This window comes from Larimichthys crocea, chromosome XXI (assembly GCF_000972845.2).
Source record: "Larimichthys crocea isolate SSNF chromosome XXI, L_crocea_2.0, whole genome shotgun sequence".
Lineage (NCBI taxonomy): Eukaryota > Metazoa > Chordata > Actinopteri > Sciaenidae > Larimichthys > Larimichthys crocea.
The window spans coordinates 8,348,460-8,363,325 of NC_040031.1; the positions used below are offsets into that span (position 1 = coordinate 8,348,460).

General features: G+C 40.1%; 1 protein-coding gene across 1 annotated transcript in view; it reads left to right on the forward strand.

Moving 5' to 3' along the window:
* The window catches only part of nfasca (neurofascin homolog (chicken) a), a 76,906-nt gene extending 64,384 nt beyond the window's left edge, over positions 1-12,522 (forward strand). The window contains exon 27 of the mRNA XM_027272978.1: positions 7,211-12,522. Coding sequence (XP_027128779.1) covers positions 7,211-7,439 — 229 coding nt within the window. The 3' untranslated portion in view covers positions 7,440-12,522. The remainder of the gene's footprint in view (positions 1-7,210) is intronic.
* Positions 12,523-14,866: the final 2,344 nt, after the last annotated feature.

Sequence of the window (14,866 nt, forward strand, 5' to 3'; positions counted from 1 at the left end):
AGAGAGAGGAAAGAACAATTTACGTGAAAACCGAGGTGCAGACTGTGTGGGACACCTTCATATCTGTCTGTGTTAGTGTGGACAGTGATGACAGTTTTCTAGCTCAAGCAGCTGAGGCACAATGCCACCCTGCTGTCCAATGTTCAAACTGCCATTCCAACAGCATTTTTCTAAATCTGGACACCACTTCTTAAACCTCACCCCGTGTGAAGTATAGGCAGTGCAGTCAACTGAGAATAACATTTACAGCATGCAGAGTAGGCTATGTGAGGATGTACTGTATACACTGTAGAATGTGTCTGTGCAGTGTGTGTTGGTAAGTGATGTGTTCTTTGCTCCTTTCAGGTCCCACTGATCTCTGTGGCTTCATTCTTCTTAATGAAGAATGAGTCTGTCGTTTTCTGTCCACTCTGACTAAAAACATTTCAATTTAATTTAATCAGCTTTATATCTAAGCACACATTCTAACTCAGCTGTGTGAGAGTGGCACTAAAACTTTAACTTGTAACCGTAGACTGTCCTCTAGAATGGGAATATAACATTCATGCATCAATAGATGGCTCTACAGGTGTAATTAGCATTTATTAGCACCTGCGTGCTGTGCTGTTGTGCTTAATACTGTGTGAATAATCATCCAGTGTGTGAGATCCTGTTCTGTTTTTTAATCAGTAATGAGTCTAACATCAATACCAAACCCCTCCTTGACAGTCAGGCTCATTGCTTCACTCTGATTCTGACCCAGACTCCATCCCTGGTGCTAAACCTCAAGTCCACTCAGCTCTGTGTGTGTGTTTGTGTTTGTGTGCATGCAAGTTTGTCCTCCTTCCTTCCTCTTCCTTTCTCTACACTTCCTCTCTCTTGCTGTCTCCCCTGTTTCCTCACATCTTGCCACTCTCTTTTCCCCATGCTGAAATGGGTCATCTGTCCCTGACAGGAACGAAAACGAGAACAGGTACTTTGGATTCGGCACGGCATCTCTCTTGGCCTGTGCATGTCGGGGGGAGCAGATGTTTCCCCTGAGCCGGGGAGAATGGGGGGGTTATGGTGTAGCTTATTTGGGGAGGCCAAACAGGACAGTGCTGATTATGCTTTGCTGGCTCTTTGGTCAGTCTGCAAAGAGTGCATAGTTTTCATTCATGATATCAGCATTAACAGCCTAGCTGGCCTGCGTTACTTTTTAAAGCTGCATTTGAACAAAGTGATAGAACAAGGAGACATCATGAACAAATATGATTAGCAGAGAGATTTACAGGATGGCTATGGTTTCTTCAGGGGTGTCAAATTCAACATGAAACTATTTCATCAAACTAATCTGTTAATTTGAAAAACAAGGCCAGGGCTGCCTGGCTCCAAAGCATTCTGGACCCATAATTTAGCCTGGCTTAGCATAAAGACCAGAGCTAGTACAAAAACACATAGTATATGTACACTTAGCAACACCTCTAAATCACACTGGTTGCTGATGTCCTCTGTGTAATCAACAGTTTATCCATCGATCATGAATGATATAGAATATAACAATATAAAGCCTAATGAAATATGAAAACCTTCAAAAAGGCTTTGAGCAATTTAAATATGCTGTGGCAACAGATGAATCCCAGAATATCCTCCATCTTAATGGTAATAAATGTCCTGTTTTTAAATTTCATATTCACGACAAAGAAAATAGCGTAATTACATGGTGATTCACAGGAGGTCAAGGAGTGAAGAAATTAGATAAGATGCTTTATCTCCCGCAACACAGCAGAGACTGTTCAGGGCTGTGTTCAGGCTCAGACCTAAATATAAAATGTGTGTGGTCGGGGCGGTCGGTAGCATAGTGGGTTAAGCGGCCGCCCCGTGTGTAAGAGGCTACAGTCCTCGCTGCAGCTGGCCCTGGTTTGAATCGGACGCCCATTTCCTGTGTGTCACTCCCCCTCTCTCTGCCCCCTGCTTGCTGTACTATCAATAAAGGCCAAAAAAATAATCTTTAAAAAAAAAAATGTCTGTGGTTAATCACAGCCTCGGCTCAGACCCAGGCTCTTATAGAGCCGCATGGAAAGAGCACATTAGCAGTCATAATGTAATATTGTGTCGAGTTGCCTACCAGAGACCTTGTCTCAAAATTCACCCTGTAAATAAAAGAACAAAGAAGCATTCGTCCCTATAACCCCATCAGGCTGTTCACGGATCAGCTGTTCCAGCAGGAGATGTAGTGATCCCAAAAAACAAGAATGAACAGTATGGAGGTCTTGCACCTTTTTTTTCTTCCAGCTAAGGCACCAACATGTTTTTCACCCTTCTAGAGGTTAATTGCATTGTTTTTCCTCCACTGGCTGACATTTAAAAAGCATCCGCCACCAGGTGCATGGGGCGAGGGATGGCGAGGGAAATCAATTTGGGTCGTAGTCAGGGCAGGAGGGACAGGGCGATCTATGTTTGGCACAATTTGACACCCTTAAGGAACTGATTTAGGCAACAAACAACTGGAGAAGATTTGGAGGACAAAAGAATGAATAAACACTAAGATAGAAACACAAAAAGTTATGGCCTTGAATCTTAAAAAGAACAAAATACTTTCCATCTCCTGTTTTCTCCACCTTGTTTTGAATTCTGTCCTCTGTCAGAGGATCTTCAGTCTTAGTGCGCAGGACAAGAACTTAACTTCAGCTCTTAGAAAAACAGGTTTTGCCATCTCGCATGAAAGACACATGCGATTTTATATTATTATTAGAGGTTAAAAACATAAATCCAATTTATTACAACCTGGATCTTTATTTTTGTAGTTGCCCATCAGTACTGTAAAAAAGCAAATGAATTGCTCAGATCTGGGATGCAGCAGCTGAAAATATTTTAGAGGAGAAAGAAACACAGGCAACAAAGGGGAACAGTACAATTACCCTACTTTACCCCTAGTGGTTTAGATCACCTGGATCGACTGCTGGCTTGTTCACAAGCCAACCTTGTTGCCAGACAAGACTGCTGATATTGGACGATATAAAGTGTGAGGTATTAAATCATCCAGTGCGTGGTCATTAGCATACTAGGTTGTTGCAATCAGACTGCTCGTGTCTCTTGTCTGTGTTTTTTACCCTGTCAAACAGGAGGTCCCCATGCTCCAGTATAGCAGCAATTGGTCAATTCTGTGTTTTTATTACTAAAAGAAATGATGGCAAAAACTACAAAAACAAGACCCAAGTGGTAACAAGCTGGTATTTGATGGCTCCAACATGTGCTATGCTGCCCTCTCTCATATGGACAATAACAAAATGATCATTTGTTTAATTCAAAGCTAAAACCTCTACTTTGTGTCATTAGGATTCTGATGATTTAAATGTATTTACATGCACAGACAATGTTAGACTTCCTTTCTTAGTCTCTGTTTATAGCATGTGTGGTTATCTGTCTGTCTCATCACTGTCTTTCTGTTCTACCCACCCCACTTTATGTTTGTGTTTTGTCTTTTTTGGGCATTTATTTTCCTCATTGGTCCAAAGATCTCTTCAAAGGTATGAAAGAAGAAGAGTCTCCTGCATCACCACCTGAGTCCTCTTAATCCTGCTCTAAGAAAATCTCATCCTTTTATTGCTCATTTGCAGTGCATTTTAATCAATTAATGTTCATTAGAGCCATTCTGATCTATTTGCATCCTAATACATTTTATCCATCAAATTAAAGCATTAAGAATCGTAGAAACAAAGTCCCCAATAGGAATCTCTCGCATTAAACTGAAGTTGACTTCCTGACTCTATAGTCACATTAAAATCTGTCTTCATGAGATGTTGTGAATGTTGCAGATAGGCGAATTTACATTTTGTTATGCAAGGAAGGTTATCTGAAATTCACTCCCATTTTGAACTTACTTCACCCACCTTTGCTCTTCTACTTAAAAAATCACCTAATCAGATAATTGAATCATTCCAGACTGCCCTCTTTCATTCTGAAGACAGTTTGAAGTCACTGAAATAAAAGGCTCTCTCAAAGCCCCCCGGCTCACTGAAGTCCGTGGTGCAGTACGGTCAACAAAAGAAAGCAAGCTCGGCGACTGCGAACGGTCAGGTGGATTGAAAGAAGCTGTGCCTCTTGGCCAGATTTATTTAATTAGCTGTTGGAGATGTTATCTTAAAACGTTTCAGTACTGGTGCGTCGAGAAATGTCCTTCTGATTTACTCCTGGCATACTCAAAGGACATCAAGCCACTTTTATCTTCCTGCTGGAGTGCTCACCTTACTGCACACTGCATCTGATGTATTGATGAGTTATTGAGGACGTCTGCGCCCGAATCGACAGTTTACAGGCCTTCTGGGCACGTTTGATAACAACACTTTTCTTTACAACTAAATACACACTGGAGTCTAATAAGCATTTGGTCAGTGACACATTCTTGCTGTGTGGGCTCTGGACAGCAGCATATTAAATTAGAAATGAAACAATAACTCTGACGTGCTGACTTTGAACTTTATGAGCTTTTTTACCTCTGATCCACATAAACATTTTATGATTTTGTAAACCTGTCAGCAGGACAGCATTGTTTGTCAGGGTTACAAAAAAATATTTGGAACCCTAACAAAAACATTTACGGAATTACACAACAACAAGATCTACTTTGTTAAAGCCATTGAAAAGATTATAGCTATGGTTAAAAGAGGATGATGCCATTGAAAAGATGATAGCCATGGTTAAAAGAGGATGATGCTTTATCCAAACCATAACAATGAAAAACACATTTTCACACCATGAAAGCTTTCATGTGCACCACAAACTAATTGACTACAACCACAAAACATTTGCCTCCATTGATTTGGGGATCAGGGAAATAATGTCAGAGATGAATATCACAAAACCAAGAAAGGCTAAAAAAACTAAGATCTCAGTTAAACTGTGTTTCTGCTGAAGACCTGACAGGAACAGGCTTGCAGAGCATCAGCGGGGAAGACATTAGTTGTCCAATTACCTTCTGCCCCCTAAAATTGGGGGGCTGCGCATTAAAGGTTATATAAAAAGCTGAGTCATTTTCTAAACCTCATCATGGTCATGGTTTCATTTCAAACCCGGTGTGCTGGAGCCAACACGGCAGAAAAAGTGTCACTGTCCTCACACTTCCACACTGCACTCTGTGGTCTTAGACATCTCTGATGATTCTCTCTCAGATATACGAATTACAAAAATATTACATTCATCCACCACAACCCTCGTATACACTCATCTCCTTATCGTATCATCTTTTCATCTCTTTACCTTGTTACATGTCAGCCATTGTTTTACTGTCTCTCTTTTCTCACTGTCTCTATACTCAGGTGTATACTACAGGTTTTTTGTGGATTGGTTAAATTCTGGATTTTGGTTTGGACTTTGCTGGATTTGAATCGTGTCAGACTTTTATTGTGCTGCGTCTGCCCCGGGTCCGGTTGTATGCTCTGGGTTGTATGGTTTCTAAAATGTCTCACGTGATGTGTGGTTCTCAAAGTCTTTCAGCATGTAGCATGATAACTCAGAGAAGCTATGGTGTAGATTCTGTCCTCTCTTCAGAGAGTCTCAATACATGATGTTTATTGAAATGCAATGCACAGACATGAGCAGAGAAGAAAAATCCTGCAGAAAAAATATTTTTACAACTTTTGCATCCTTCAAATGCATTTCTTGCTGTTATGCTACTGGCTTGATCTTAGACAAGAAAGCTAATGCTAAGCCTTTAGCTCTTTCTCCCTGTGCATGAAGTTCTCGTCCCCTTTAAAGTCAGAGTTAGGAGACATGCAGCCATGCTCTGAAATGAGATCAAGCACAGCTCCACAAATGATCTCATGTCAGAATATGGTCACCATTTAGCATGTGTATGCCAGTGTCTTATTTGAATTTTTGAGGACAGTATTTAGTATGCTTTTTTGAATCACCCATCTGCTACAAAATATTGTATCTATACTTATTTGCTAATATGTTTTGAAGGAAATGTAATTGCTGCCTATTATATTTTCATTGGCAGTATTTTTTCAGTATGATGTTCGTATGGTGAACAGACGTGAGGGATGAGATGGTCACAAATAATTCTGTAGAGTGCAGGACTATGATCAGTTTGCAGATTGATTCAGTATAATCATGTTGTATTGGCAGTGAACAGTGTTCTATGTTATGCTGATCTAGAACATTCTCCAGGCAGAATTACATTTCCTACAAAACACATCAGTGCAAATCAGTCATCGTCTTTTTCAGGAGACGGGGTTGCTTTTTAAACACAGAGGCGAAACTGTGTAGTGTTCTGCAGAATTAACCTTAAACTGTAAACAGCAAGCATATCTGGTATAAAATACATATGCAGCTAGTTTTTAAAGGATAGATTTGGAATTTCTCAAGTCCATTTCATACAATACTCACATGCCATGTGTCCTCTGTCTGTACTGGTCATAATGTCATTCCATTTAAGCTTGGTGTGGGAAGAAATCCCTTCTTGATCCATGCAAAACTTACTTCTGAAGTTCAGCTGAAGCTAATATGAGGATCCAGCAGAATTGTTTCTCACCATATACTTTCCTAAAGGTGTCTGCATCAGTGCCTAATCATCAGAACAATCTTTTAGATAATGTTTTGGATCGAATGTTAACGATTTCACTCATATGAACAGAAGTCAAAGTTTTATCACAAAGCTATGACAGATATGATAGTTGGGATAGGAAGATGTTTCTCTCTAGTTGTAATAACCCAAAATGACATTTAGTTGTCCTCAGGTATCAGCCATTGTCAGGCATACTACTAAGATGAGAGAAGGAGGCCATTTATTGGAATATTTTTAAACTTTTTATTTGAGGAAAACAAATGTACCCCAAGTTATCACAACCTACCCTTGTCACTTACATTATAGTCACTCTACGAAGTCCAGTGTTAGGAGGAATGAATGCAGTGATCTCCCGAATGACATGTGAGTACGGTATTAATATAGAACAGAAAATATTCAAACCTATCCTTTAAGGAAAACATGGAAAAGAAATGAATCATAAAAGTAAAACTTCTAGTCTGATAAGGCCTGAGTGACAGTCACCTCACCAAGAGTTGTCAATGGAAAAACTGAAAATAAGGAATTTCTATCATTTCTTTACCTGCAATACGCGTAACCTTACACTTTCCCTTTTTAACCTGTGCTGATGTGGACGACCAGGTCCCAAACTCCCGCTGTCACTATGTAACAACATCCTGCTCCCATTTTGAACCGCTAACACTTCCTGTCATTTACCTCTGCTAGCAGCGACGAGGACAACAAGCCTCTGCAGGGCAGCCAGACCTCGCTGGACGGCAACGTGAAGGAGAGTGACGACAGTCTGGTGGACTATGGCGAAGGCGGCGACGGCCAATTCAACGAGGACGGCTCTTTCATCGGACAGTACACAGTGAAGAAGGACAAGGACGAGACGGAGGGAAACGAGAGCTCTGAGGCCACCTCGCCCGTCAATGCCATCTACTCACTGGCGTAACGGCATTGTATTACACGGGGGACTCAGTGGCACCTTCTGATTCGAGGGTGTTATAACAAACACGACACCATACACCAGACACAAACACACACACACACACACACACACATGAATATATTAATATATGAAACACGTTAAAAACAGAACAAACACAGCAGGGCCTGTCTGGAGACTGTGTAGGCTTTCCTCTACAGATGAAGTAACGGGAACATGGGAGTGGAATTAAACCACAAGCCTTTATTTTATGTTCCAGCTCTAAGAAATTGGCCCCTTGGAGGTGACGTTTGGACAAAGTGGACAGTGCTCGTTTTCCTCTGCACTCTGCCTGCCCTTTACCCACACAGACTTGAAGTGTGCCTTCGGGGCGGCTTTCAGCACTTGGAGGCATTAACAAGCGTTCTTTAGAGATTTTTCTTTGGTTCGTTTTGGCTCCGAACATTTTCAGTGTCCGTGCTCTCCTTCCTGATACGTCCCTCATACCTCTGTGTAGCATCACAATACAGTACACACAGCAGGTCCCCTACACCCACACACTCACAAACACAAACACACACACACACACACACACACACACACACACACACGGACACACAAACACACTGGCCCCATCCTGTAACATATCAGCTTCTAACCATAAAACTCAACAGGATGCCGGCAGATATGTTTATCATATTGATATTTACGCAATGAAAGATTTTAGTTTTTCCACAGCTGGTAGACGAGTCATTGAATCTAAATGAGTGCTGTATACAGTCATGGCACACATTTTAGTGCCCTGCAAAACTATGCACTATCACCTCCTCCATACCATTTTGGGTTGAATCTGGTTAGTAAAAGTACACTTTTTTTTCTTTCTTTTTTTAACCACTTGCAGGCTTAATCACACGCTTTTATTCACCTGCCTTGTATGATGTGGTAGACATGTTTTTCTAACCTCTAATCCAATGTTGTAGTGCAGATGTTCAAAATGGCCGCCACAAGAAAAGCTACTTCTGCCACAAGCAGTAAGCTCTGCTACAGTATGTTGTTAATGAATCTCATTTTTTAAAAGATGATAAATATTATTTACCATAGCATGGTAGTAACTTAGTGCAAGTGAAATGGGAAGGCAACAGAGAGAAAAGTTAGTTTTGCTCGAGAAACACCAGTAGTTCACGACCCGGTGAATTCCCTTGTTAGCATGCAGGCTAATGCTGCATTCATGTCAAATGGGAACAGCTCTGTGGTACTTTGGAGCTGTAAAGCGTCCATGATTCTGTTTTTCTTTCCCACATGAAAAAGTGAGTGATGTTTTATACCAAACCAAACATTACAACGTCAATCCAACATAGTGACCACATGATGATCATGACAGGGAATGGATTTTTTAAAAATGTATACATATATATATTCCTCTACAGCTGACCTCCAGGATATTTTGTCAGTTGTGACACCAGAATTTTGAAACCCCAAAGTTTCCAATTATTTTTTAGCTCCTGTAAGCTGAGTTGTTTAAGTCAGGAGCTATCATCTACGTTCTCTCCTGTGGGACATGAATGCAGCATGAGAGGCTAGAATCCTTAAGGTGTGTTCAGACTAAATGTTCTTGCCTTGTGTTGTTCGCACAAATTTCACCATTGGATTGATTTTGCAATTTGTGTTTATTCGCCTTAAACAGCCAGTGTGTAGATGTACATACAGCCAGTAACATATGCAGAAACCGTGTGTTGTGATGCCACCGTCCACCAGGCCTCTATTTTGTTTCTTATAAAAGAAACAAAACCTCAGAACAGCCATTGATTGCTGAAGTGGAAAGATTTTCACTCACACACTTCTTAGCTCAGTCCATTTTGTTTTTGTGATGACTTCTTTTGTATCACACTTTATGTTTAGTCTGAATGCGCCTTGATGGAGTGATCTACACCTCTTTCCTTCCCTCTAATTTTTATAAACTCAATCAATTTCTTGATCATTACTGATGAAAAAAAAGACTGTGTTATGGCCGCGTAGAATACTTGAATTAAATGACACGATTTACAGCATGAAAATATATACATTTAATTCACACCACGTCACCTTTGAGATGAAATGCGTCGGCTTTCTTTAAGTTTTTGCAGAGGATGAAAGAAAAAAGAAAACTGAGTAACAGAACTAGTTTTTAGAAGAACACACACTCAGTATTTTCACTTCACTACTTCCTGTAACCATATTTGTCATGTAGTCAGTCTGTTAGCAGACGGACGGACTGACGGTTTATTTGGATTTCTTGTTTTATACTAAATGTTCACTGAGTGCTCACTGGTTTCACCACCTCCCTTTGGCACTCATACTGTAGTTACCTGCTACTCGACAGCACTATTAAACCCTAAATCAAATAGATCTTCACTGCAGTTAGTGACTGGACTTAACATTGTATTTCAAATATTTATTTTATATTTCTATTTATTACATTATGTGGATAGTATTAATATATTCATTAATTTCATTAATAGACATTGATTTAATAATTGTTAAATACACATTTTTGACCAACATATTTTGTTGTTTCACACCAGATATAGCCAAAATAAAGATGTCTCCAGAATCTGTTATTGTTCACCATGAGAGGCATTTAACCCAACAGTATGTTCAAGATATTTTTATAACAGCTGTCTTTTCTGTTGTACACAACAAAACAAAAAAAACTTCATACATTCATCACACATGAAAAGGGTAACATTTATCTGTCCATTGTGCTGCTCTTCTTGTACTCATGTTGTATTACCGTTCCTCTGTGTTGTTAATCAGATTTGTGTAACATAACTTTTCCACCACGCAGAAAATTAATATTGTTGCTTATTATTTATTTGACATATATTCTGTACATGTACATCCTGAAAAAAAAACTCTCTTATCTCTGTAAATATTTAAAAGTCGATTTCCCCAGAAAAATGCTTTATCCAAGAAGGATACAAAAAGTCACAAATCTGTATCCACCGAGCAAATGCGGCAGGTGCATCTTTAGTCTGTCATGCACCTTTGTAATGTAGCTTTGACTAACATTTGCACTCTGAAAAAGTAACAAGAATCATCCCTCACTCTGTGTTGCCCTTTGCTTTGACATTGTGAAATATGGTACTGACTGTGGCAAGTTGATCAGTCACTTGTTTGATGATGGTTTGGATTCTATATTGTGAAAGAGGATTACGTTAGATTCTTTATGATGTAAATAAGATGTAAGTGCTCCTGCAATATACCGTTTGTAGCATCGTCGCACACAAGCTGCTAGTAGGCCTAAAAAACATGCATTTGCTGAGGTTCTCCTGTAAACTGTTTGTCATCTGCATATACTTCTTCTTCCCATAATGCCTTTCAGCCAACATGCCTATTGTTGCATAGCTACTCCCATTTCAGGGGTCACCTTAAAGTCTGATCCTCACACAAACTAAAGTCCGTATTATTCTATCTGTGTCTGTGTGTTGCTGAGGGTCTACATGGTGCCAGTTAAATCATCTGCATGCAGACCATACACACCTATATCCATACCTATGGCCAGCCTTGCAGACACCCAATGTCATGTTTACCCAACTGTGCTGCATTTCTGCTGCCCACATCCATCAGGTCCAGCATGGGCCATTTTGACCCTGAATGCTGCATTCAGGCCCTCATCATCAAATTATAAATTCCACATTTCCATCAGGAAGTTACCCTCAAAAGAAACACTGTAGCTTCTTCATTGGAGGAACTCAACAATTTATATTCTGTGGCTTCCTTTACCCTGAACCTTATCTGCCTTTTCACTGCACTGACAACTATGATCATTCACACTCTTGGTAGCTGAGTGCAGTTTTTGGTTATGGGACAATCAACAATGTTTTCATGAACCCTAACTGGTTACATTATGTGATGTTGGGGGAAAAGTAAAAAAGACAAATCTGTCATAATTTCTCTGTAATGCCATGTGAAACCCACACAGATACAGGGAGCACTCATTATGTACACCCACATTGGCTTTACATCAACTTTATCTGATATAATTACAAGCTGACAAGGATTAAACATGTGGCCCACAATCCATTGACCAGGTTTGGGAGGAGCCTTTGAATTAGGACTAACCTTGTGGATCCATTATGACATTCTCAATCTGCAGACTTTGAAGAAGGAGACCCCTAAAATGGAACACAGCACATGTCTCAGTGACAGGCGGCCATTTTGAAAACAATTCTGGCCCGGTATTTCTCACCCCTTCAAAACAAAGAGTGTCAGATTTTCCTAAAGCATGACCTGCCATTAATCCCCTCTTCCAATTTTCTGCAGAAACTCAAAGCAGTATGCTGAGAGATTCAATCAGTTTGGTTTTTTTTTGATGCCATTATTTTACAGTATTGTTCACTCTAACTTTAGTGTGACCACTGGCGGTTGTTAGTTTGGGCACCGAGCACAGACGTGTTGAAAGAAACAGGAGCCCGGTGTATGAAAAAGAAGAAAACAGGAAGAAAAAGCACAGAGAGCGCAAAATTGGTTTGGAACATATGGTTGATCTTTCTCACTTGACTAGTTGTTACGTTTTCTTCAGGATCTTGCCTGGAATCCTGACCCCCTCTTCCCACATGCCTCCCCCTAACAAACAAAGAAAAGAAGAAAAGTGAATTATGCATTTTTGCTGATAGAGTGCTTTTTTTTGTCTGTTTGTTTGTGCACCATGAGCAGAGCGTCTCTTTTTACTGTCCGCATCGCCTCAGCTCACCTTCCTAAGGGGGAAAAGAAAATGTCAATGTGCAGTTTGACAGCTTTGTGTTTTTCTTCATTTCAAAATGCTGCAAGTCTAGATTTTACTGGTGCACATACAAGATTTGCAACAGGATTTCTGTTTAATGATTGATCACATGCTGTTTGGATTTTTCTTTTTTATAAATTCTCATATTAGCATCTTCTTGTTTTCACCATGTGTAACACAGCAGCTCGTCAAAGTCTTGCTTCGACACGCAAAATAACAGCTTTTGTAAGGTACATACTCAACAGAATATGGCATAAATATATTCACCATGTATGCGTGTATGATGAGATGTTGCAACTTCTGCTAGCGACGCCTTCTTTATAGTAAAGCTATCTCCTTTTCTCTACCTCCTGATGGCTGGTCTCTGTTCATCTCTGAGCGTTTGTCATGTTTTCAAAACAGATATAAAATGAGACATTTTCAGTCATGAAATTTATGCTGAGAACTGTTCATCACTGATACATCTGACTATAAATTATTCTTCATGTATCAACTCTAAATAATTATGCAATCTAAGCTAACCATCACTGTCTTGATATTAAAATGTGTACCAAGCCACCAGCATTGCTGAAGCCAATGCAAAATTGCTTTGAATTTATCATCCATCACTTGATTATCATTTGCAGGGTGGTGGCAGACGGAATACATCCTGGACAGATCTATTACAAGGCTGACACAAACATGCCCAACCTATGGGCTGTTTAAACTTTCCAGTGCTTGGGAGAAACAAATATAGAACCTCAAAATAACCTACACAGATACAGGGAAAACAGGCTCTGAAGAGGGCCCAGACAAAACTGGGGTGTGAACCTTCATGCTGCACCAACATTCCATTACCATAAAGAAATGTTGCACTCAGAATGTATTTTTAGTTTTGTATTATATACCCATCTTCATAGGACTAGTGCAAGGACAGTAACGCTAAATAAGTTGGTTGGCCTTACGGAGGACAGCAGCTTGAATTCAGGTTACAACCAATGAACAAAATACCCAAACATTTAAACAAAATGTGATGATGTGCAAAACACTGATTTCACCAAAGAATCAAATGTTGAAACTGAGAAATGTGATCTCTGTACCAAAGGGACAAGGCTAAAAACCAGCTGTTATCTCCAGGCCCTCAGACAGCTCTGCATCAAAACCAAACATGATTCTGTCGTGGACGTCACTGCATGGGCTGAGGAACAGTTCCCCAAAAAACATTGTCTGTGAACACAGTTCAGCTCTGCATCCACAAATGACAGCTGAAACTGCCTTCTGTGGGCCTGAGCTCAAGATGAAGGTGAAGTGGAAAACTGTCCTGTGGTCTGACAAGTCACAATTAGTCATCATGTTTGGAAATCATGGATGTCAGGGAGAGGATAGGGACCACCTGGCATGTTATCAGAGCACAGTTTAAAAGCATCCGTGATGGTACGGGGGTGCATTAGTCACATGGTATGATGGGTAACCAGCATGTTTGTGAAAGCACCACCAATGCTGAGTGACATATACAGGCAACAAATGCTGCTAAGTAGACAACGTCTTTTTCAGGGACGGCCTTTCTTATGTCAGAAAGACAATGTCAAATCACATTCTGCACGAGTTCCAACAGCATGGCTCAGAAGAAAAAGGGTCCGGGTGCTTGCTGTCCAGATAGTCACCAGACAGTCACCTATTTTAAATATCTTTATTTAGAAAACCTTTATTTAGAAAACCTTGAACAGCTGAAATCCTGCATGAAGCAAGAATGGGAAAACATTTCACTCTTAAGATTACACATTCTGTTATACAGTGTGCCAACTTTTTTTCGGAAACTGGGTTGTAGTCAAAAGATGCAGTATCATTGATGGCCACTACATCCTTTTTTAAATATCACCAACTATATTGAATACCAAGAAAAATCAGTAACAGCAGTCAGTATACATCATATGCAACTATCAGTTAACTTTAGTTTAATGTGTAGACTTGTAGCTTGCAAGTGTTGGCACAGAGAGTAAAACTGTAGCTTCCTGTGTTATTGATAGTGTTATTGATATTGACAGACCCCTCTGGCACAAACTGCACATTTCAGGTGTTGGAACACACCTAATGTTCAGTATAATAAGAGTATTTAGCTTTAGCATTGCACAATAACAATGCAACTCAGTGCAGCAGAATCAGTGATTTGCTCTTTCTTCTTTCTTGTAAAACCTGCTGCCTACATTACTCACGATGCAACTTGACCACTAAGTTTTACTGGAGATTTGGGTGTGGTATCCCAGATAGCAGACCAACATTGAATCAACATTGATTCAATGGTATCTAGCTTTGAATATTCAACCTCAACAAAAACAATGATTCTGATGGAATTTCAACATTGAATCAATGTTGCCATGCTATTTGGGATGCTACTAGAGGTTAATGCACTTGAGTCGCTAGGCTCAAACGGAGATTTCTTTCTAATGCCACACCAAACCTCCTTCTGAAACTACAAAATGCTTAATATCACATATTTAGTAGCCCTGCCCAAGACCTGTAAAATCCATGGAGTGTATCTTTAACTAACTTAGCTAATTGCCAGACCCAGACTCTGTCCTCTTTAATTAAAATCCATGACCTCCAACGAATGAGGATGATCAGAACACCCCTTCCGAAAATGTACAGGTGACATCACAGATATTGCATCCACTTTAATCTGCTCTGTGGGGGTCAAACTCTCTCTTCTTACATT